This window comes from Agelaius tricolor, unplaced genomic scaffold (assembly GCF_023055355.1).
Source record: "Agelaius tricolor isolate 1412-34295 unplaced genomic scaffold, bAgeTri1.0.p SCAF_4, whole genome shotgun sequence".
Classification (NCBI taxonomy): Eukaryota; Metazoa; Chordata; class Aves; order Passeriformes; family Icteridae; genus Agelaius; species Agelaius tricolor.
Window position 1 is genome coordinate 57,557,728 of NW_027269264.1, and position 23,814 is coordinate 57,581,541.

The window sequence follows — 23,814 nt, forward strand, 5'->3', positions numbered from 1 at the left end:
CGTTCCCCATTCCCATTCCTGTCCCCTCACGTTCTCCTCACGTTCCCAGTTCCGTCACACTCCCATCCCCAGTCCCGCCCCTCGCCCCGCCCCTCCTCGCTGATTGGCTGGCTGACCAGTCCAATTAACCTGTGACAGATCCCACCCCGCCGTGCCTGTCCCCCTTTCCCCTCTGCGGAGGCGGGATAAAACGTTCATTGGCCAAACGCCACGGCCGCCGGCGAGCTTCCTTCCTTTCTATTGGTTGCAGGAGTTGTCAGTCACGACCAACACCCGCCTCCCGGGGTGTCCCTCCCCGGCGCCTCGGTGTAGGCTCCATTCAGTGGCGGGTTCTGCGGTCGACGCAGCTCCGGCGGGCGGGCGCTGTTCTCGCTCAGTAGGAACAGGTCCTCGGCCGGCATCGCTCAGCGGGCAGCAGCCGCAGGAGGAGGTAGATCCCGTTCTGGTAACAATTATACAACTGCGGCGGCGCACCACAGGCCTCTCTCTCTCTTTATAAACCCGTGTCTACGGGGCGTTCTGAGGGGCTGGAGGCCGCCCGGGCGCGGGGAGGGGATGTAGCCCGCTCGGGATGCTCCGTGTCCCCGGCCCGGCCCCGCGGGGGGTAGTGCCAAAGCAGCAGCACGGCGGTGCGAGGCCCCGCGGCTCGGCCTGCGGCGGAGGCAGCGCCGGGCCCTGCGGCAGGTGCGGAGGTGCCCGCGAGGAGCCGGGGGAAGCAGCCCCGGCTGCGCCCGTGCGTGTTTACCCCTGCCAGGACGGTGACAAATGGAGCTGCCAGCCCGCCCGCCGGGAGCTGCCCGAGGCCGCGGGGAGCGCCCACCCAGCGGGCCCAGCCGCTCCTGCCGCCCCCCCGCGCCGGGCCCGACCTGCCCTCAACTTCCCCGCGGCCCCGGAGAGTGAAAGTTGGGAAGGAGCGGAGCAGCTGGCGCGGCCTTGGAGCAGGAAGCGCCGCCCGGCACTCCGGAGTTGCTGTTTGGGTTTGGCCTCCTGGCTGCTCCTTCAGCCGAGCGGCCGTGGCTGACACGCCGCCGTCGCTGGCTCCGCTAAAAAATACTGACTAACGGGTGTTGTCTGAGCAACCCGGGGTGTTGTGTCATGGCAAGAATCTCATAATTAACAGGAGAAAAACCAAACCAAACTTACAGCACATTGATAAAGAGTCGGTGAAAAAGGACAGTCTTGCAGCCAAGCAAGATCAAAACCACCAAATGTCGGTTATTTGGTGTGTTTGTGTTGGTAATTCCAAGAAGTAGTGAACATCAAAGGGAGGTTTTCTATGTACCTGTAATTTACATATGGGCAAATGAAAGAGCTGGGCAGAATGTGCAGCTCTGCAGGTGGCCCGTCTGTGTGCAGCCAGCAGTGTCTAATGCCTTATTAGAGGCTATAACATCTGTAGAAATTTAACCCGAGCCTGTATTTTAGAAGAAACTGTGTGTTACAGTCACAGGAGGGAAGTTCTGATAATCCTGTGCGGTGGCTTGTGAGTCAGCAGCTTGAGTGCAGGCAAGATTTGGAGCTTTTTGCTCCGCAAACTAAGGCAGAGGCTGTCAAAGTTGCGGGGTAGCACGCCGTGGTTGAGTGAGCACTAATTGAACGCTCATCTTTACGAGTGGTGCCCGCACCTTCCCTGCAGCTGGAGCAGCACTGGCAGCCCGTGGTGCATGGATAGGTTCTCAGGTTCTTCTGTAGTTTAGGTGGGGTATTTCTTTTTAAAGCCAGCACACGCTGAGGTTTGTAAGAGGTTGCACTGAGCTACCAGCAGCTCGGCTTCTCTGTGCTCTGGGCTGAGCTGCTTTCCCACAAAGAGCTCCCATTTGTAAATGCAGCAGTTGTTGGGAACATCCTTGTCCCCCCTACAACCTGTACCCAAAAAAATAAATCAGTGTTTCTGAGTCGAGCAGCTCCAGCAGAGGGGCGTGCCGGCTCTCCAGAACAGAGCATGAGTACCTTTCTGCTGTTCCTCCTGTTCTGAGGGCTTTTAGCGTGAGGTCTTTGTCCTTACCTTTACCACCAGTAGCCCTCCTAGTTACACAAATAAAAATAAATCAAGAATTTGAATACACCTTGTCAGACCTGGCCAGAAATAGTGCTGCTGCAGTTTCCACAGTAAAAGATAATGGACTTTCTGGTGCTTAAGAATCAGAATATTTAGGTCAGTAAATGTATGAAAATACAGCTCTCTGATGTTGTCTGGAAAGAGCTGCTACCCACCAAGACCCCAATACCAAACAATTCAGCCCCGCTTTCTGCTCGTGCTGCAAGAGGTCTGATAGTACTGTAAATTACAGTAATTGACAAATACTCTTTTTAGGAAAGTTCTGAAATAATTTCCATCCAAGTTCACCTGAGTGTGCTTTGTTTAGTGAATGTTTCCAGCCTGGAGTGGTGAGCTTGCTTACTCTGCCTGAGTGCTCTCCACACCTAACTTTTCTTCCTGTTGAGCTGGCCGATAAAAGGGAAAAAAAGCAATTCCAATATGCTAAAGATCTGCTTCCAAAATAACCCGCCCGCCTCTGCCAAACACTTAATTAGTAATTTCTGCCCCTGACTGTTCCTTTTAATCTGCAGATCTCAAGGTGCCTTAGAAATGCCCTCTAAAGCGGTGGCCCAGGACTTTGCTGGAGGGAGCCTGGAGCAGCTTTGCCGCCGCCGTTTCCTGCTGGCTTTGCTCAGCAGTAGCATCTGGGCAGCTCAGGGAGGCGGGGGCGCGGAGCTGCTGTGCAGAGCCGCGTGCTCCTCCCTCCTGGGATGCCCCTGTTCTGGAACAAAAGCATCTCCATGTCCTGCTGAAGGGTGGTGGGTGCAGGGAGAGCTGCTTTCTTTAGTGCAGGTCTCGTGGGGAGACACACTTACAGCCCGTGCTCGCCTCGTGTAATAATTTTAGACTGCTTTATCATTGCTGAAGTGATGAAGCCGGCTAGAGCGTGCCTGGTTTGTGTCATGCTTGGGTGGGCCAGGCTGGGCTGATTATTAATGAAAAAAAAAAAAATAAAAAAAAAGAAAATAGAGTGCATGGTGCATCCACTCCAGACCTGAGGTGGTGCAGGCTCACAGAGGGATGGCTGTGGGGGCATAGGAGACAATGTCTGTTGGCTTAGAAATGGTTGAGGCCTTAAAGATTGGAAATCCTGTGGGGCCTCCGTGGCCTTGAATTAATGATTTCAGCTTGTCAATACAGAAAAGCTCCTCAACACGGGTCAGTTTCTGTGCATGAAAGACAGGCTGGAAGAAACCACTGGCACAGGATTTCAGGAGCGCTGGAGATGCATTTGTGTTTCCCGAGCCCTCGAACTGAAGGCAGGCTGCAGAGTCATGCAGCAGGAGCTGCTGTGCAGGGACAGGCGCCCCTTGGCACTGAGGGGAGACCCACGGGTCAGGCAGCCCGGCACTAATTGAAGCTGGCCTCGCTTTAATTGGCTCTCAGCTTCCCGACTCTCTGGCCAGCCTAATTCTGCCTTTTAAGAGCGTGACGAACCTTTCCCTTAAAAGTAAGTTTTGCCATTTAACAAATCCATAATTGGAGCAGGAGAACATTTGCTCCCAGATAAGGGCGCTTGTGCGTATTGGTAATTAGTTTGACCTGGGCAGATGCCTCCTGATAAGGCACAGCAGGGAGCTGTCCTCTGCAGTGCTGAAGGATTTAATCCCCTTAATTTGTGACACAGCAACTCAAAAATTCCCAGCTGTGCTGGGCTCAGTCTGGAGGTGCTCCACAGTCTTGTGTAGCTCTCACCATTGCCAGGCACCGAAGGGTGAGCAGAGATCCTGGTTATGCTGACACAGGCTTGGGCAGGAATTTATTCCTCATTCCATTCTGCTGTGTTCCTCACAGGACATTGCCCAGCCTCAGTCCTCTCCGTGTGTTTTCACAGCGTGGCAGGTGCTGCTCTTTCCCCCAGTTCTCATCCCTCCCCCACGGAGCTGCTGCCAGGGCTGGAGCCCCTCTGCTCTGGAGCCAGCCTGGCACAGCTGGGGCTGCTCAGCTGCACAAGAGAAGGCTCCAGGGACACCTCAGAGCCCCTGCCAGGGCCTCCAGGGGCTCCAGCAGAGCTGCACAGGGACTGGGGACAAGGCCTGCAGGGACAGCAGCCAGGCCATGGCTCCCAGTGCCAGAGGGCAGGCACAGATTTTGGGCTCTTGGCAATTAGGAATTGCTGGCTGGGAGGGTGGGCAGGCCCTGGCCCAGGGTGCCCAGAGCAGCTGGGGCTGCCCCTGGATCCCTGGCAGTGTCCAGGGCCAGGCTGGATGGGGCTTGGAGCAGCCTGGGACAGTGGAAGGGATCCCTGCACATGGCAGGGGGTGGCACTGGATGAGCTTTGAGGTCTCTTCCCACCCAAACCACTCTGGGATTCTCTGTCAGCCTCTACTGCCAAAATGATCTCTCCTTTTTTTATGGTTTTACTACCACCCTCTCAGGCCTGGCCTCTCTCCTACAAACCCATCACCAACCATATTAAAGCCTCCCCAGACAGCAGCACAGTTCAGCCCTTCCATCTCCTTGAAACCAGGAGGTGGCTTGGGGCCCTTTTGGGGACCTTTCCCCCAGACGTTTTCCTGGGGCTCCCCAGCAGATGCGAGCCACAGAGCGTGAGGCTTCGTGTCCCTTTGTCCTTGCCCACGGGTGCCAGCAGAGCTGGGCTGGGTCACAGAGAGCCACGGCCCTGGGGCAGAGCTGCTGGCAGCCCTGCAGAGCAACATGGGCATGGGAGAGGATTTCCTGCTTCGTGGGGTCGGGGCAGGGTGTGTTTGGGAGGCAAGCCCTTGCTGAACCACATTCAAAAGTCTGTGACAAAAGGAGTTGAGGCAAACGTGCAGAATGGGAGAGGAAACAAACAGGGAACAATGGGAAGAGCAGGGGTGGGAGAGCTCGGGGCTGAGTGCCCAGTCAGGTTTTGTGGTGGATATAAATTAACTGGGATCATATCGCTTGGATCTAAACAGAGGGCTCAGTGGAAAATGAAACTTGATTCTCCCCTTTTATGAATCTGAGATACCTCCATCAAGAGAATAATTTTAGGTGCTGGTGTAACACCTCGGAGAGGAGCAAGTCTCCTCTCTCACACGTCAGGAGGAAAACAAGATTTGTATCACCTCTGAAAAGCCTTTCCCCCTCTGCCTCGTTGATTAGAGTTAATTGATCAAGTTCAGGTGAATCTGGGCCACAATCTTGTTTGGTTCTTCAATGCTCATTAATTGCACCAAAGTAATTTAAATTTAATTAGAGTTTGGTAGGGTGTGGTGCTTGTCCTACTTTTTAATTGCTTGTTTGAGGTGTTTGCTGGTGGCAGGTTGACGCCACGGTGGCCCCAGGCTGATGGGACTCTGGGATGGGGTTTGCTGTGACACTGGGATGGGGTTTGCTGTTTGGGAGTGCTCTGGGATGGGGTTTGCTGTGTCACAGACCCGTTCTGGGCTCCCCTGCCAAAAAGGGGAGATGGACCTGCAGCCCTGGGGGGATGGCGAGTGAGCAACCAGAACTAAAACCAGCTAAAACTGATCTGGAATTAATGTGTTTTGCAGCACAGAATTAATTTCCCGAGTCTGATCCTGATTTCCCGAGTGCTCACTCCACCACCAGCAGGTTTGGGGAGGAACGAGCACGTTCGAGGCTGCATTTGTTGGTGCTGCTGGCAAGGCTTCCTCCCCTGCCTCCTGTCCCACTCCACGCAGCAAATTTATGGTCTTTACCCCAAAACAAATCAGCACAGGGGGTTTGAGTGGAACTTCTGTCATTCACAGGCCTCAACAAACAAGTGAAGGTTGAGGGGAAGGGCTGCGTCCGGATGCAGAGCAGCTTCTCTCTACGCTCTGTAGTGGGCAGAAGAGAAACTCGGGCATAACTGATGATGAAAAATGTTAAATGTTTGCCTGTTTTTTTAATGCTTGGAAAGATATTCAAGAAAATCCTCAGATTGTAACTTGTAAGACCAGTCTGCCATCTTAAAAGCTGATTATGTGCAAATTTGATTAGAGCAGGTCTTCTAAAGTATTCAGGCGATATTTAAGATAATGAAGTTTTGTTCCTTAATTCAATTTTGTCTCCCATCTGGAAGAAATTAAAAATGCAGGCCATGCATCATTTCATTCCTTAAAAATATCTCATGCCCTGCTTCCCTGTCCCTGCCTGTCTGGGCTGTGAGTGTGGAGCTGGGCCGGGGGGTGACGGGTCCCCTCTCCTGTCCCCTGCTGGCCTGGCTGGCGTGTCCCCTCCCTGTGTCACCACACAGACCTTGGTCCTGGTGAGGTCCTGCCCTGCTTCCCGTTGTCTCTCTGGCTCAGTGAAACAATCTTTGGGATTCCAGAGATCCCCACTGCACGTTCCCTGCTGGTCCTGCCTTATACGAGCGTGTGATAAATGGTAATTTCTTCTCCAAAGAGCTTGTGATCAGTAATGGAGTAAAATGAGTCCAAGAGTTGCTAACACCTGTCAGGATTAGAACTTGAGTTATATTAACAATTTTTAATTTTTTTTAGGGGAGCATCCTTTACTTTGAAGGATATAGACTCTGAAAATAAAGTTTTTTTTAAACTATTTTTAAAGTTTGGAAGTGTAAAAGTCTGAGCCTGGAATCCACAGATCAGTGGAGTTTTTGGCCATTTTAATTCCACATTTTGTTGTAGCGGGGTTTCAGTATGCTGACAGACACAGCTTCTCTCCAGGCCAGCAGAGAATCTCCTTTTGTCCAGGCCAGGAGATTTTGTTGTTGGAGAGCTCCAGAGGATCTCAGTGGGGATTTCGTGGCTGCACCTGCCCAGGCTGTGCTGTCCTGGCTGCCATTTGCGCCAGTGCCGGTCCCACGGGTCACCAGGGACAGCTGAAGTCCCTGCTGGCATTTCTGCTCTGCTGGCAGGATCCCTGCGTTCCCTCCACTCTGTGCTCTCGGCTCTCCGAGCGAGCCCTTCCGTCCTTTCCCTCCTCCTGGCTGCCGCAGGGCAGATTTGGGCTGTTGCTTCCTGGTGTTAGAAGGGGTCTCACGCTGCAGGTGCTTCTCTGTGGCACCAGGAGCCCGCAGTGGCTGTGTCGGGGGCTCTGCTGGCTCCGTGGGTGCCTGAGTGCTGCCTGTGCCCACAGTGGCTGTGTCGGGGGCTCTGTGGGTGCCTGAGTGCTGCCTGTGCCCACAGTGGGTGTTTCAGGGGCTCTGTGGGTTCCTGAGTGCTGCCTTTGCCCACAGTGGGTGTTTCAGGGGCTCTGTGGGTGCCTGAGTGCTGCCTGTGCCCACAGTGGGTGTTTCAGGGGCTCCGTGGGTGCCTGAGTGCTGCCTGTGCCCACAGTGGGTGTTTCAGGGGCTCTGTGGGTGCCTGAGTGCTGCCTTTGCCCACAGTGGGTGTTTCAGGGGCTCTGTGGGTGCCTGAGTGCTGCCTTTGCCCACAGTGGCTGTGTCGGGGGCTCCGTGGGTGCCTGAGTGCTGCCTGTGCCCACAGTGGGTGTTTCAGGGGCTCTGTGGGTGCCTGAGTGCTGCCTTTGCCTACAGTGGGTGTTTCAGGGGCTCTGTGGGTGCCTGAGTGCTGCCTTTGCCCACAGTGGGTGTTTCAGGGGCTCTGTGGGTGCCTGAGTGCTGCCTTTGCCCGCAGTGGGTGTTTCAGGGGCTCTGTGGGTGCCTCAGTGCTGCCTTTGCCCACAGTGGCTGTTTCAGGGGCTCTGTGGGTGCCTGGGTGCTGCCTTTGCCCACAGTGGCTGTTTCAGGGGCTCCGCTGGTTCTGTGGGTGCCTCAGTGCTGCCTTTGCCCCGCCAGGTGCTCCGGAGGAGGAGGAGGAGGAGGAGGAGGATGCTGTCCCGACTGCGCGCGGCCGTGGTGCCCTGCGCGATGGCGCGGCGCAGCCTGCACACCAAGGAGAAGGGCAAGCCACTCATGCTCAACCCGCGCACCAACAAGGTGGGTCTGTGTCCTGTCTGTCTGTCTGTCCGACCTGTGTCTGCCGATGGTCCTGCGCTCTGACACAGCCAGAGCGGGGCGGGGGGCAGGCAGCAGCTCCTGCCCCGCTGCTCCGGCCAGCCCGGCTCTGTCCTCGCTGCCAGGGCTGCCCTGGGCACACGAGGGGCTGCTGGCACTGCTGAGCCCAGGCAGAGCTTTAGCAGGGAGAGGGACTGACCTGAAAGTTTGCAAAAGTTAACTCTGAATCCACTAACCACAGGAAGCGTTAGCCTCTCTGTCCTAGCCCTCGCCCTTTCCTGGGACACTGAGAGCTGGGGCTGAGCCACATCACCTGAGAAATATCCCTCTGCAGAGTCTGAAAGAGCATCTAAAAATAAACCTTGGTGGGAGCTGACTGGGAGGTACAGATATCGTGTTAATTCCATGCTTTGGGGCAAACTTCTAAGAAAGTAGCATTTTGTTCCCTTCACAAAACTGTTCCTGTTTGCACAAGCCCATCCTCAACCTCTTTTGTTTTGTTTTTTTTCCCCACTGGAGTCATAGTGCCCTTCAGGAATCTTGCAGCCATTAATGTGTAAATTAAAACTGGTAAGAAATCAGATGAGAGCTTTTGGTGGCTGGTCCAAGATGTCTGAAGTGGTCAAGAAAGGCGACAAGTCTGCCTGTCTCTGACATTTGCCCTGTCTCTGCTCAGGGCACTTCCTGAGCAGTGGGGCTGGGTTATTCTACCCTTCCCTTTCTGCCTTGGACAGCAGAGTGCAAGATGCCTCAATCCTGCATGAATCCAGGCCGCCTAGAGAGGGAGAGAGAGCTGTGGAAGGTAGAGACTGGCTGTCTGCAAAACTGAAGCTGAGATTGCTGTGTCAGGGAAAGAGAAAAGAGTAGATTGGTGTGATTTGTCAAGATCAGACTGCCTCAAGACTTCCTGAGTTCTAAAGACTTTGACATGGCCATGGAAATTACTTCAACCCCTGTAAGCTTTTCCAAATGCTGATTATGCAATAGTATTCTGAAACAAGAACAATAAGTCATTTCTTACTGTTTTTCTAGTGGCAATATCCTTCCATTTTTTTTTTTAACCCTGGAATTCTCAGCTAGACTGCGCACAATTTTTTTTCTTGGGGAGTAGAAGGGAGTAGGGAGCTTCTAGTTAATGGCAATTGATTTTGTGAATATTTCAATGCCTCCAAGAAGTTACACTGTGAGAGGGAACCCCGTTGTGCATTAGTTTGTCTCTGCTGTATCAGCCCGTCCTTCCTGCTGACGCCTGTTGGAATGATCAGAAAGCTCACTGAGTGATACTGCTGGATGCAGTATCTGTATGGAAATGCATTTTGGATATTCAGCAAAGACATAAATGATTCATTAAACAACACACCAAGTACTTTACCCCCTGTGCCTCACTTGTGTATAGATAGATAGATATATTATCTATGTACAGAAACAGATAAAGGGTGTTATTTCTTGCTGTCAGCTTGTTGAGGTTATCATGTTTTGCTTGATTAGATTTAATTTTTACATCCTCTATCAACCCTGCAGAACATTTGGTCTCCCCTAAGGCACGTGTCCCTAAAACAAGAGCTGCAGAAGGACAGCATCAGGGGCAGGAACCAGCCCTCACCCTTGTGCAAACTTATCTGTTGCTCTTTGCCACTGGAGCAGGTTTTTATCTTACAGATAAGAATTGTTTTTCTTTCCTTGCCCACCCTGAGCCGTGTGTTGGGCTGTGTGTGTTTCTCTCCTTGCCCACCCTGAGCCGTGTGTTGGGCTGTGTGTGTTTCTCTCCTTGCCCACCCTGAGCTGTGTGTTGAACTCTGTGTGTGTTTCTTTCCTTGCCCACCCTGAGCCATGTGTTGGGCTGTGTGTGTTTCTCTCCTTGCCCACCCTGAGCCATGTGTTGGGCTGTGTGTGTTTCTTTCCTTGCCCACCCTGAGCTGTGTGTTGAACTCTGTGTGTGTTTCTCTCCTTGCCCACCCTGAGCTGTGTGTTGAACTCTGTGTGTGTTTCTCTCCTTGCCCACCCTGAGCTGTGTGTTGGGCTGTGTGTGTTTCTCTCCTTGCCCACCCTGAGCTGTGTGTTGAACTCTGTGTGTGTTTCTCTCCTTGCCCACCCTGAGCCGTGTGTTGCAGGCGGACACACATCTGCGCCGGCTGGTTCGGGTTTTGGTGTTTGAAGGGCAGGTTGGAGGTGTTCGTTGTCAGGGTGGCTCAAGGAGGCAGTGAGCTCTCTGGGCCATCTCAGTGCTGCAGCCAGCAGCTGCTGTGGCGTGCTCCTGCCTCAGAGCCCTGTGTGCTGTGTGGCTGCTGCTCCCTGACTGGCCTTCCAGTGCAGTTAATTGGCTGCAGCACCTCCTGTTCTGCCGGGGGTCCCTGCTGTGCCCAGGCAGCATTTTCAGCTTGCTTAGAGCACTGTGAGGACAATCTCCGTGGTTTAGTGCTGGCAATTAAATCATCACTGGTAGGGTGCAGGGCCTGAGATGGGGCAGGGTTTGTTCTTCCAGCACAGAGCAAGCGATGCGGGAGGACAAGATCCCTGACTGGGGATGTCTGCTCTGCCACGTGGAGTGCCGTCAGAGTGTTCTTGTCTCCACTGGAAGCACATGACCTGTAACGTTATCTGCGTGTTTGTTTTCTGCAGCTTGCAGAAAATTTGTCACTGCATAGTTGGCGACACTTCCTGTACTTCGGTTGGTTATTTTAGTTGGTTATTTTGGTGAAGAAGGGTGATGGTATTTTGTGCTGTGGGTTCCATTACCCCGTTTTCCGTGACTCTTCCTCGGGACTGTTATCACAGAATCCCTGGGGTTGGAAAAGCCCTCCCAGCCATCGAGTCTAGCCTGTCACCCGATCCCCACCTTGTCACCCAGCCCAGAGCTCTCAGTGCCACATCCAGGCCCTCCTTGGACACCTCCAGGGATGGGCACTCCAACATCTCCCTGGGCAGTTCCAGTTCCTGACCTCCCTTTCCTTGGGGAAATCCCTGCTGATGTCCAAAAACTCCTCCTGCACCGACAGTGCCTCTCAAAATTCTGGCTTCAGCAGGTACCTTTAGGATTTACATATGCACATATTTGTGTGCATGTATCTGCCTGGAATGGCAATAGATACGTGCATGGAAATACGTGATAAATGTTAAAGAAACATCCACTGGTGGCAGGTTAATAATCCCAGACTGATCCTGAGGAATTTTGCCAGGGTCTTATCTTTCATGCAGATGGCCATCTTCTCATATGTTATATTTTGCTCACAGTTTCATCTGTGTTCATTCACAGCTTTTTCAGCCCAATTTATTTTCATGCATGGCTTCCAGAATGCTTCCAGAAACCGCAGAAACTGTGATAAATTTACTTTTGCATAAAGAGGCAATTTTCTTAGCAAGCTTGTACCTGACCACAAATACCCTAACCGTACATTTCCCACTCAGAATAAAAAATAAACAGAAAAAACCCAAACAAAGTCAAAGCTATTTTGACAAAATAAAAGGGACAGCACAAGAGAGTGTAAAGAAAGGATTGTATGAGCTTGAAGATGTAAAAGTAGGTGTTCCCTTGCACTGCCCTTTCTCACCATGCTGGCTTGACACATTTCATTTATTTTAATACATTTTAGATTCAGGCTTAGCCAGCTGTGTTGAGCAGCCAGGGCATGGAATACACAGTGCCCCTGTGCCTTCCTGGGGAAGCCAGGATAAACAGGATGTGGGGAGGGAATGCAGATGGTGATCATTTTTAAGAAGTGCAGTGCTTGAAACGTTGCTATCAGTTTGTGGTCAGCGAGGAGGAAAGACCCCAGAAGGCAGGAAAATGACAGAAACTGAGCACACTCCCCCAGCCCAAAAGTCCCAGGACAGGTCTGTGTCCTGCCCAAGTGGTTTGGACATGGAGGGGCTCTTGGATGGAGCCGGCCTGGCCGCGCACCTGCAGGTTTTATCAGCTTCCCTGAGATCTGTGTGCTCTCAGAAGGAATTACACCTGGCACACGGAGCTGTTTAATCTGTAACCAGGTGCAAAGGTGGTGGGAGGGTACCCAGCCTCATTTGCCTTGGAGCAGGTGTTGTGCTCAGCACCTCTGGGCTGGGGGTGGCGGGTGGAGGAAGGGCACTGCCTGGGGGTGCTCCCCGTGGGATTAATGCCCTTGAGGAGAGCAGGAGCAGCCGCATCCCCAGGGATATCCCACTGCAGTCGTGGTGCTCAGGACTCGCAGTGCGCAGCTCTGCCGTGGCGCCCATGGAAATGCACCCGGGAGAGGCTGGGCCACTTCCTTGGCAGGGAGTGGAGCCCTTCTGCTCCTGGCTTTCCCCTCTTCTGCAGGGGAGTGCTGCCAGCTGCCCCCGGCAGCTGTGGGTCGCCAGCCAGCCCGCAGTGGTGGCGCTCCACCTTGCAGAGGGAGCTGGGGCACCTTTGCCTGGAGAGAGAGGCAGTGTGAGAAGGCTCGGAGCTGCCCTGGGGTCCGGGCTGTGTCACAGTGCATTGCCCTGCTGTGCCAGCCACACCCGCCGGGGTACGGGCTGTGCTCTGGGAGAGCAACGGGAGAGAACCCAGCTTAAAAATGAAGGAGGAAAGAAATCAGGAGAGATTTTCTGTTCTCATAAACTTTTATTCTCTGCTAGAGATAGCAAAGACACCTTTGATTCTTATGAATGAACTTTATTAATTTCCAGTGGAGGCATCTTGTGCAATAGTGAACTTTGTGTTTAGCCCAAGGGAGCAAAGTCAAGGGAAGCAGCCCGCAATCCAACATAAAATCTACTTTGTTTTCAAGATGTTTATGATGCTGCTTCAGAGGCTGTGCTCCCTGCTGAATCTGTTCTAACAATTACTAGGAGTTACGAGGAAAGCTTTTTTTAAATCTCATGAGTAACTAATTTTCCAAGCAGTGGCATGTTTGGATATGAACTGTATGTACATCTTTGTCAGGGTCCCTGGATGGGGTTTTTGCTGTCTGTGAGAGCATTTATGGTTGGTTAAAAGGTACACTCTCATAGATGTGGCTGCAAGACTGCGGGCAGGGAAGGCTTACCACCACTACTACTTCTCTGCTTGGAAACCTCTGAGAATTACTTACTTAGTGGTGCTATAAAAATCCTGCATCCAGGCTGCTCCATGCAAGGCACGCAGCTAGAATTTGTGTGTGCTGGTATTTATAGCAGCACGGGCTTTGTGTGATGGAGCCCAGTTGCTGCGAAGTCCCAGTGCCAGAGTTTGTGGATTGAAGTTCATGGTGGCTCAGCGTGAGCTTGTCTTAACTAAAATAGCATCAGCATTTCACTCCAATAGCATTTTTCATTCCCCCTTCCCAGCAGAAGGTTGGTTTTGTGGCGGTGAATTTGCCCGTGGAGTGTTAATTAATTAATCTGTGGGCTTTGAGGTGTGCTGGGCTCCCTCCTGGGTGCGCTCCCTGCTTTGTCTGTGCTGGCCCGGAGATGACCCCTGCTTGTCCTGAGCTGAGAAAAGGATTAAGGAGGCTGATGGCAGTGAAAGTCAGCACAGAGCACCTGGGGAGAGACACCGGCCTGCAAACAGTGATCCCTGCTGCTTACACCCAGACCGTGGGAGTGCTTAAACTCTTAATCCCAGGGAAAGCTGGGGTGAGCTTGGGCCTTAGGTATGGGTTTCTGTGTGCCTTTGAGCAATCGGTGCTGGCTGCGTGGGCTGAGTGATCTCACTGATCTCCCGGGGCTGGCTGTGCCCCGATCCCCTGGGTATGACTCTGCCCCTGATCTCCCGGGGCTGGCTGTGCCCCTGATGCCCTGGGTCTGACTGTGCCCCTGATCCCCTGGGTCTGGCTGTGCCCCTGATCTCCCAGGGCTGGCTGTGCCCCTGATCCCTGGGTCTGACTGTGCCCCTGATGCCCTGGGTCTGACTCTGCCCCTGATCCCCTGGGTCTGGCTGTGCCCCTGATCTCCCAGGGCTGGCTGTGCCCCTGATCCCTGGGTCTGACTCTGCCCCTGATGCCCTGGGTCTGAGTCTGTCCCCTGATCCCCTGGGTCTGACTGTGCCCCTGATCCCTGGGTCTGGCTGTGCCCCTGATCCCCTGGGTCTGACTCTGCCCCTGATCCCCTGGGTCTGGCTGTGCCCCTGATCCCCTGGGTCTGGCTGTGCCCCTGATCCCCTGGGTCTGACTCTGCCCCCTGATCCCCTGGGTCTGACTCTGCCCCTGATCCCTGGGTCTGGCTGTGCCCCTGATCCCTGGGTCTGGCTGTGCCCGTGATCCCCTGGGTCTGGCTGTGCACCTGATCTTTTGGGGCTGGCTGGAAGGGTGCTGGGCGTGTGATACTGCAGCTCCATTCTGGGAGATACTGCAGGGCAATCGCAAATCCACATCCAAATCCAAATCCAAAACAAGCTCATGGTCATGGACAAAGATACTGCAAGTGTTAGAAGGACTCAGGGGTTTTATCTCACTGCTCTGGACTAAGCTTGTTCTGTTCCAGTTGGAGCAAGGACTGAATTTCTGTGTGAAGGCTGATGTCATTCTGATTCCTGATTTAGGCCTAGGCAGAAATTAAAGCCTCTTTGAATACGGTAAGATGCAATTGTCATGTAAATCAACAGCTGAAAGTACTTAGTGTCACTTACAAATCCATCCCGTAACTCCAGAGACACTGAACAGCTAGATTCCCTACAGACAGGAAAGAGTGTGAATAAACTGAATAAAGAAGGGTCTCTGTTCTGCTTGGAGCGAAGCTCGGGGCTCCTGGGCGTTATTGGGGGCCCAGGTGTTTTAAGGACACAGGTTCCACTCTACAGGGAAGTGGGAAAAGCCACGTTCTGGTGGCACGGTAATAGCAGAGATTATAAATTTGGTAGTTGCGGTTTTTACAGGACTTGAGGCTCTCTGGAGGGGAGGATGTAGGTTTTGGTCGTGAGGCGTTTCCCTGGGGTTACAGTGAGATGTCAGTGTAGCCAGTGTGACTCCACTGAGGGGGCCCTGGCCTTCCCCAGGCTGCAAACTCCAGTGCCCTTGCTGACCAGAGACTAAACTTCTTCCTTTCCTCTTCTTCTTCCTCCAAACACTGTACATATTTTGGCACCGTTTGTGTTTCTGTGGTGTCTAGAGTAAAAGTCAGCATGCTACAAATGCTTGCCAGCTGTGCTGGGCCTTGGGGCCTGAGCCACTGGCAGTGCCAGCAGTTTGTGTGGGAAAGGGCTGCTTTTGGGGGGCCTTAACTGCTTTTAAAGGTATTAAACTGCTGAGGGCAGCAAGCCAGGGGTGTCGAGGGAAAGGGAAGATGGCTGAGAGGAGTTTATGTGGAGCTTGCATTTCTGCTCGCAGAGAGTTCGTATTTCTTGGAAGTATGCAGAAGTGGAACTAATCCTTTGCAACACAGGGAAAACCTCAGAGCACCCAGAGCATGACTCTGTGGGTTCTTCTCTTGTGTCAGTTTCTCTCTGTTTACATGGTTGTGTTCTTCGTGGAACTGTTGGGTTATTCAGATCAGTGTTTGGGAAAAAAATACCACTAAAGTGGCTAAAGTGGGACTGTTACACCCCACCAAAAAAAAAAACCAAAAAAACAATTAGAAATCAAAAAACCAGCAGCAATGTTAAAAACTTGAAGAATGAACTGTCATCTGAAATGTATTTGTATTTAGTATTGGAAGAATACTGAAAACTAGCAATTGGACTGGGAAAGAAAAAAAGAAAAGAGTGGTTTGCAGATGACTCCTGACTAGTTGTAGAAAAGCTCTACTGTCCTAGTAGTGAAGGGTTAAATTGAAATCAGTATTTAGTGTCAAATCTGTTACATGAAAGGTTGGCAGACATGAAAATAAATACAGAGATAAACAGATTTATTTTAGGGTAAGTACTTGAAATTTTCTGCAAGAGGGCAAAACAGTGAAGTTTTTGGGTTTGTGTTGTTGTTTTTTCTTAGTTTCTAGCTCTTCAAGTATTTTATTGCTGTAAAGATTAGTGTAGAATCACTACAGGAAAGCAGGTGCACTGCTTTAGTCAATGCAGTCAAAACAGCTGATATTAAATATGACCTAAACAGGAAAGAGAAAAATAATGTAAAAATAGTAATTAGGATTTTTTCCTCTAAGCAGTATTGTTTAGAAACCATTCAGGTATGATGAATTAAACTTCAACTGGACTCTTTTTAGAAATTTTTGTTAATGGGTGTGGGTTCTACAGATACCTGTGAAGAGTCTGTTCTCACATAAGCAGAGGTGAAAATATTTTTATTCTAGTATGAATTGATGCCTTTACTGTCAATGGAAAAGTACTGATTTTTATTTCTAGTCAGTTGAGGAGTTCAGCACGGATGATCTTTGTGGGTCCCCTCCACAAGGATCATCTGATTCTCTGACCTTTCTGAGGGCAGGAGGAATTTGGAGTGTAATTACAAGGCATAAGGCAAACCTTACAAAGCTTTTTCTTTTTCTTTTTTTTTTTTTTTTTTTAGCTTGGCATTTAGAATCTGAAGGTTGAGAAACGTTTCAAATTAGTATTTAAATAACGATAAATTTAAACTCTGTCCACTCTCCATCTCCCAAATGGAGAAGAGGGGGAAATTTTTGCAGTTGAGCTCTTCTAATTTGCTACCAATGAGGCTTTTTGGTAGCAGACAAATGGGTTAGATCCATCCCTAAGTGAAAATGAAGTATTTGGGTTGGACTGTGATCTTGATAGAAGCATTAGGGCAATTCAGTAACTCGGGCATCAGGCTGTATTACTGAAAAAAAGCAGTAAATGGGGCAACTGAGATAAAAATCTGAGGTGCAGCTACTGCCTGTGACTGTAGGGACCAGCCCGGGTGACAGCTGAACAATTGCAAAAGCAAGCAGCTGTTATTTCACTCTGAACCCCTTTGCAGCAGGGTGCAGAGTTGCTGGGGCAGGGACTGACGATTGCTGCTCACCTCTCGTTTCCAGGGCATGGCCTTCACCCTCCACGAGCGACAGATGCTGGGGCTGCAGGGGCTCCTGCCGCCCAAAATAGAGACGCAGGACATCCAAGCCTTACGCTTCCACAAGAATTTGGCAAAAATGACCGACCCCTTGGAGAAGTAAGCGCCGCTCCGGCCTTGTCCCCGTGGTGCGAGTGAGCGGGAATATGGGGGCTGGAAATACGATGGAAATGGGAAAATACTGTCTGGGGGTAACCAAAGTTTCCAGTGCCTCCGCTGGGTTTTCACTTTTTGGATGTTGCTTTCACTTTGGCACAGAAAACTGCTTTCCTCCATCCCGTAGTCAAATGAGGTTGGGAAGCTTTTTTTTCTTTTTCTTTTCCTTTTTCTTCTTTTTTTTTTTTTAATACTCCATGTTCATAGAACAGCAAAAGAGAGCATGTGAAAATCAGTAACAAAGCTGCAAACCTGCCTGCAACCCGTCACGTGTGTTTCTGTGATGTGTAAGATGGAGTGTCAGGTCGTTAGAGCACAGCAGGTGGCATCCAGCCCAGTCTGTAAAAATGTGTGAAAATGAAGGTAAACTGAGCGTTTGAGATGCCAAAACGAGTATTTAACATAGACAGTAGTTCCTGCTAAAAGGAAACTACAAGAGTAGAATTTTTAAGTCTCATAATGTGTATTTTTTAATATCTTTTATTACTTAACACACTGGTTTGGTGAGCTGCAAAGGATTTTGCAGTGTTTTATTTTTTGGATGCCATGTTTTTAGCATCCCATTACTGTTTTCACATAATCTTTGTGTATCTCTGCCTGTGAAAATACGCAGTCTCCCACAGGCAGGAGGAGAGCTGGAATGGCTTTTGGGCCACATCAAAGCTCTTTTGTTCTCATCAGAGCTGAAGGATGGCTCTTAAATCCACAGCCTGTCACTTGCTGGTCCAAAGCAGTCCTGTCATCTGTATTGGCCGAGTGCCCAGCTGCTGTAGCCTGAGGCAGATTGCTAATTCATTATCTTTATGTCGTTGGGTCAGCAGGACAGGGTCTGGGTTGATACACAGCAGATTGGTGGGTAACTTTGCAGAAATTCAGATTTAATTTATGCCCCCACGCACATCCTTCAGAATGAGCCTTCTGGTAGGGCTCAGTTTGCTGCGCGCGTGTTGGTGCTGGGATTCACAGGACACATCTTCTGGATGGGAAATTATTTCCCATATTTTGCTTACAAGGGTGCTGAGACTCCCTGCAGTAAATCCCTGGGCTGTCTTTAGTCACATTTGTCATTATTCCCTTGCCAGCACACACAGTGTGTCCATGCAGCATTTCCATCTCACTGCTGCTCCCTCCCCAGCTTCCCTCTGGTGCTCCCAGCCTGACTGGGGGAGAGGGCGCTTTCCCGAGGGAGCAGCAGGAGTGGGACACAGCCAGGGGTGCTTTTCCTTGTGCTGCTCAATTACAGGTACATCTACATCATGGGCATCCAGGAGAGAAATGAGAAGCTGTTCTACAGGGTGCTGCAGGACGACATTGAGCGGCTGATGCCCATTGTGTACACGCCCACCGTGGGCCTGGCCTGCTCCCAGTACGGACACATCTTCAGGAGACCAAAGTAAGGGCACACGCTCTGCTCTTGTCCTTTCCTCTGCCTTCTCACCCGAGATTCACAAATGGTTTGTGTCGTTTTCATCCGGGTGCAGCTTGTGCCATGTCAGGGCAGTAGAAGTCTCTTAAGCTATATCTCAGGACACAGGGTACATTGAGGAACAAAACCTTTGGAAGCGGAGACGGAAATGGGTCTCGCAGATACCCCAAGCGCAGGGCTTCAGCCCCATTTCCAGCTCTTCCTGGATGCCACACAGATCTGTAATTCCGGGGCGGGGGGATTTCCTCAGCAATCAGGGTCCCTTCCATGGCTCTGAGGATCTGTGTCAGGACAGGGCCTCTGGAAGGGAGTGCAGATTGAAAGGGGTTTATGGACATCACCCTCAGCCCTGCTGCTGAGGGCTGCTTCAGGGGTTCCTCAGGCCCATCACTGTGTCACCCTGCACAAAAAGGGGTGTTCAGGGGTTCCTCAGGCCCATCACTGTGTCACCCTGCACACGAGGGCTGGTTCAGGGTTCCTCAGGCCCATCACTGTGTCACCCTGCACAAAAGGGGGATTCAGGGGTTCCTCAGGCCCATCACTGTGTCACCCTGCACAGGAGGGCTGGTTCAGGGGTTCCTCAGGCCCATCACTGTGTCACCCTGCACAGGAGTGTTCAGGGGTTCCTCAGGCCCATCACTGTGTCACCTTGCACAGGAGGAGTGTTCAGGGGTTCCTCAGGCCCATCACTGTGTCACCCTGCACAGGGGGGTTCAGGGGTTCCTCAGGCCCATCACTGTGTCACCCTGCACAGGGGGGTTCAGGGGTTCCTCAGGCCCATCACTGTGTCACCCTGCACAGGAGGGCTGGTTCAGGGGTTCCTCAGGCCCATCACTGTGTCACCCTGCACACGAGGGCTGGTTCAGGGGTTCCTCAGGCCCATCACTGTGTCACCCTGCACAGGAGTGTTCAGGGTTCCTCAGGACCATCACTGTGTCACCCTGCACAGGAGTGTTCAGGGTTCCTCAGGCCCATCACTGTGTCACCCTGCACAGGAGTGTTCAGGGGTTCCTCAGGCCCATCACTGTGTCACCCTGCACAGGAGGGCTGGTTCAGGGTTCCTCAGGCCCATCACTGTGTCACCCTGCACAGGAGTGTTCAGGGATTCCTCAGGCCCATCACTGTGTCACCCTGCACAGTTTGGTTCAGGGTTCCTCAGGCCCATCACTGTGTCACCCTGCACAGGAGGGCTGGTTCAGGGTTCCTCAGGCCCATCACTGTGTCACCCTGCACAGGAGTGTTCAGGTGTTCCTCAGGCCCATCACTGTGTCACCCTGCACATGAGGGCTGGTTCAGGGGTTCCTCAGACCCATCACTGTGTCACCCTGCACAAAAGGGGTGTTCAGGGGTTCCTCAGGCCCATCACTGTGTCACCCTGCACAGTTTGGTTCAGGGTTCCTCAGGCCCATCACTGTGTCACCCTGCACAGGAGTGTTCAGGGTTCCTCAGGCCCATCACTGTGTCACCCTGCACAGGAGTGTTCAGGGGTTCCTCAGGCCCATCACTGTGTCACCCTGCACAGGAGTGTTCAGGGGTTCCTCAGGCCCATCACTGTGTCACCCTGCACAGGAGGGCTGGTTCAGGGGTTCCTCAGGCCCATCACTGTGTCACCCTGCACAGGAGTGTTCAGGGTTCCTCAGGCCCATCACTGTGTCACCCTGCACAGGAGTGTTCAGGGTTCCTCAGACCCATCACTGTGTCACCCTGCATAGGAGTGTTCAGGGGTTCCTCAGGCCCATCACTGTGTCACCCTGCACACGAGGGCTGGTTCAGGGGTTCCTCAGGCCCATCACTGTGTCACCCTGCACAGGGGGGCTGGTTCAGGGTTCCTCAGGCCCATCACTGTGTCACCCTGCACAGGAGTGTTCAGGGTTCCTCAGGCCCATCACTGTGTCACCCTGCACAGGGGGGCTGGTTCAGGGTTCCTCAGGCCCATCACTGTGTCACCCTGCACAGGAGTGTTCAGGGTTCCTCAGGCCCATCACTGTGTCACCCTGCACAGGAGTGTTCAGGGGTTCCTCAGGCCCATCACTGTGTCACCCTGCACAGGAGGGCTGGTTCAGGGTTCCTCAGGTCCCTGCCCTGGAACAGGAACAGATATTGTCCTTTGAGCAATTTATGTCAGCAGCTGTAAGACTTTGAATTTTAAATTGTCCTGTTTGGCATTTAGTTTTATAAAAGCAAGGTCATATTTCTAATTGTCACCCACAAAATTTTTCTGGTTTTTGGTTTGCTTTTTTTTTCCTTTCAGGGGATTATTTATTTCCATCTCAGACAGAGGCCACATTAGGTCCATTGTGAACAACTGGCCAGAGAATGACGTTAAGGTATGGTCATGGTGTGATTTAATTTCTAGTTGTTGTTCCATCCCAGCTGAGTCTTTTGAGATTTACTACTATTTGATGGAAACATAAATATTAAGTAATGCATTCTTGGCTCATTAGTGATGCTGGCAGAATGCAGCTCATTAAGGTAATGCACATCTTGAAGATCAGTGTTTCACCCTAAATGTGAGGTTTATGGGTTGAGGAAAATATTCCTCATGATCTGTTCATTGTTTGACTGTACAAACATACCTCAGTTTTCACCTGGGGAAAAAAACACAGCTGCTATTGAGCTAATCTTTATAAATTTCAGTGATCATGTATCATTTGACCTGTTGTTTTTTTGCTTTTTTTTTTTCCCATCAGGCTGTTGTCGTCACTGATGGAGAAAGAATATTGGGTCTTGGAGACCTGGGGGTGTATGGGATGGGAATTCCAGTGGGAAAGCTGTGTTTGTACACAGCCTGTGCAGGGATACACCCAGATAAATGCCTGCCTGTGTGCATCGACGTTGGGACTGATAACACAGTGAGTTACCACTATAAAAATGTTTTGTTTTTTTTTTTTTAAAAAAACATTCCATACTATAACTGGGGAATGTGGGCAAGCTGTGGTCAAAAGGAATACCCCCAAAAAGTGAGGAGAACCCCAGGAGAGGCAAACACAGCCCAACCCTGCCTGGAGAAAAGGGTGCAGTGGAAGAGTTCCTAGAAAAGGGAGTTATAGGATTCTAGGGTTTTTCTCTTCCTTTTTTTTTTTTTTTGAGCACTGTTATTTAAGATAAAGCCGAATATTTTATGCAAAAGGTAAAAGGTTTGGAGTTCACTGTACAGTGATTTAAAAGTGCCCATTGATTTGCCCATGAAAGGGTGCATCTGGAAGTAATTGGAATGCTGGAACACTGCAAAACAGGCAGTCAGTTTTGACCTGACTTTTAAGAAGCTGGGAATGGGAATTAGATTTATTAAAGCAGTTTATTGTTCGCAGCATTGATTTGTTCAGTTTTAAAGGCAGCCATCACCAGCGCCGAGTGCCAGCTGAAATTGCAGAGCACTGATGATGCAGGCTGGGGCTGTGTGCCTGCAGCACGTGGGGTGTGAGCTGCGCTGGCTGTGCCCTGGGAAAGGGGCTCACCCTGCTCTCTCCCTGGCTGGTTCCCTGCAGACCCTGCTGAAGGATCCCTTCTACATGGGGCTGTACCAGAAGAGGGACCGCTCGCAGGTCTACGATGACCTGATCGACGAGTTCATGGAAGCCATCACAGACAGGTAGGGCACAGAGCAGCCCTCACAGCTGTCCCTGATCAGACGCCCAGGGCATGAGGAGAGCGCCGGGGGCTGGGGCAGGCCGTGTGTCTGTCCCCCCTGTCTGTCCCTCCTCGGTGACCCGGAGCACGCTGCCTCTGGTTATCTATCTGTGCGAGGTGCAGAGTGCTGCCGGGCTCTGCCTGAGGGCAGCCTGCTGCACAGATAAGGGCTGGATGGGCTACAGGCTCTGCTGCTCTCCCCTGCCTCTGTGCAGTGTTGGGGTGTTTGCCATCCCCTCTAGGTATGGCCAGAACACGCTCATCCAGTTTGAGGACTTTGGAAACCACAATGCTTTCCGGTTCCTGAGGAAGTACAGAGAGAAGTACTGCACTTTCAATGACGACATCCAAGGTACACCCTTTGTTTGTGTTCCTGAATATCCCTGCAGGAACTCTTCCCAAAGCCACAGCCTGCCATGTAGACGTGTTCAGCTGCCCTCAGATTTGCTCTGCTCTCACAGGGACAGCCTCAGTGGCCTTGGCAGGACTGCTGGCAGCCCAGAAAGCCACTGGGAAACCACTCACAGACCAGAAAGTGCTGTTCCTTGGAGCAGGAGAGGTGAGTCCTCTTAAAAGCCCAGAGCAGCAAGAGATACTTAAAATGTGTACTTTCTCATTGTGGAGATTTGCCTTCTCTGAACCCCATTGCAGAGCTTTTCATACAAGGCCAGCTAAAATGCATTAGCAGGAAGGACTCTGCCTAAACAGGACTGTGTGAAAGGTGTTTAACATTTGCAGGGATTCACATTCTTCATTTCCCTGCACAGCCTTGAAGAAAGCACCAGGCACTTGTGTGTGTTTGAAGGGAAGCTCACCATAAAATCATGGTGTAGTGAGACCATCTTGTTGATTTTTATAGCACCGGAGGGAAGTGCAGGGAGTTCTTCTCAGCAAGGTGATTGATTCAGTTTGCAGCAGGCACCAGTTACTGGTGCTGCAGTGCCAGGAGCAGCCCTGTGCTCCTTGGTGCATCAGCGCAATTGCTCCTGTGGTGCTGACAAAATGACTTCATTATCTGAGAAGTTCTCCATCTGGGGAAAGGCCTGGTGGCAGTAATTGGCCTGCTCTGCCTCATTTCTCCTGCAGGGAGGGGACAGGGCCCAGCACAGCCTGCTGCTGCCCTCTGCCAGCCCTGCCTGGGGCCGGGGCCGGGCTGGAGCACGGGGCACGCAGCCCGGGTCGGTTTGGTGGCAGCAGGGCTGGGCTGGCACAGCTCACAGCCCCGGGGAGAGCTGCCCCTGCTGTGCCAGGGGCTGCCCCTCACAGGGGGACACTTGCTGTGTGTCAGAGCAGGCTCCCTGAGCGCTTCTGTGGGGTCTGATGGCAGACCTCTGCTGTGCCCTGTCGCAAACCCGAGTGCTTTCACCCGCCAGGCCGCCCTGGGAATCGCCAACCTCATTGTCATGGCCATGATGGAAAGCGGTGTTTCCCACGAGGAGGCCTCCAGGAGAGTGTGGATGTTTGACAAGCACGGCCTGCTGGTCCAGGTAGGGCTGCAACACGCCTGGGGATCCCCCAGCACAGGTGAGCCCTGCTGTGCCCTCCCCGTCCTCACAGGAGGAACCACTGCTTTGCCTGCAGGGCCGGGAGCAGAAGGTGGATCCCCACCAGGAGCCCTTTGCCCACAAGGCTCCAGAGGACATACCAAAGACATTTGTAGAGGCAGTGAATGTACTTCGGCCTTCAGCTATCATCGGTGAGTGAGCTTATTTTTCTGTAATTTGGCTTCTTACTGCCCTTCATTTGTTATCAGGGTTCTGGGCACCTTGGTGACAGCCATCTGCATTTCTGCTGATGTGAAAAAAAACATGGAAAT

The 23,814-nt window shown here is 51.9% G+C and overlaps 1 protein-coding gene across 1 annotated transcript in view; it reads left to right on the top strand.

Annotated features, from left to right (window-relative positions):
• Positions 1-295: 295 nt before the first annotated feature.
• ME2 (malic enzyme 2) overlaps positions 296-23,814 on the top strand; it is a 37,390-nt gene continuing 13,871 nt past the window's right edge. The window contains exons 1-11 of the mRNA XM_071425877.1: positions 296-430; positions 7,737-7,877; positions 16,752-16,885; positions 18,186-18,335; positions 20,620-20,695; positions 21,059-21,220; positions 21,857-21,960; positions 22,241-22,350; positions 22,460-22,557; positions 23,372-23,485; positions 23,580-23,694. Coding sequence (XP_071281978.1) covers positions 7,770-7,877; positions 16,752-16,885; positions 18,186-18,335; positions 20,620-20,695; positions 21,059-21,220; positions 21,857-21,960; positions 22,241-22,350; positions 22,460-22,557; positions 23,372-23,485; positions 23,580-23,694 — 1,171 coding nt within the window. The 5' untranslated portion in view covers positions 296-430; positions 7,737-7,769. The remainder of the gene's footprint in view (positions 431-7,736; positions 7,878-16,751; positions 16,886-18,185; positions 18,336-20,619; positions 20,696-21,058; positions 21,221-21,856; positions 21,961-22,240; positions 22,351-22,459; positions 22,558-23,371; positions 23,486-23,579; positions 23,695-23,814) is intronic.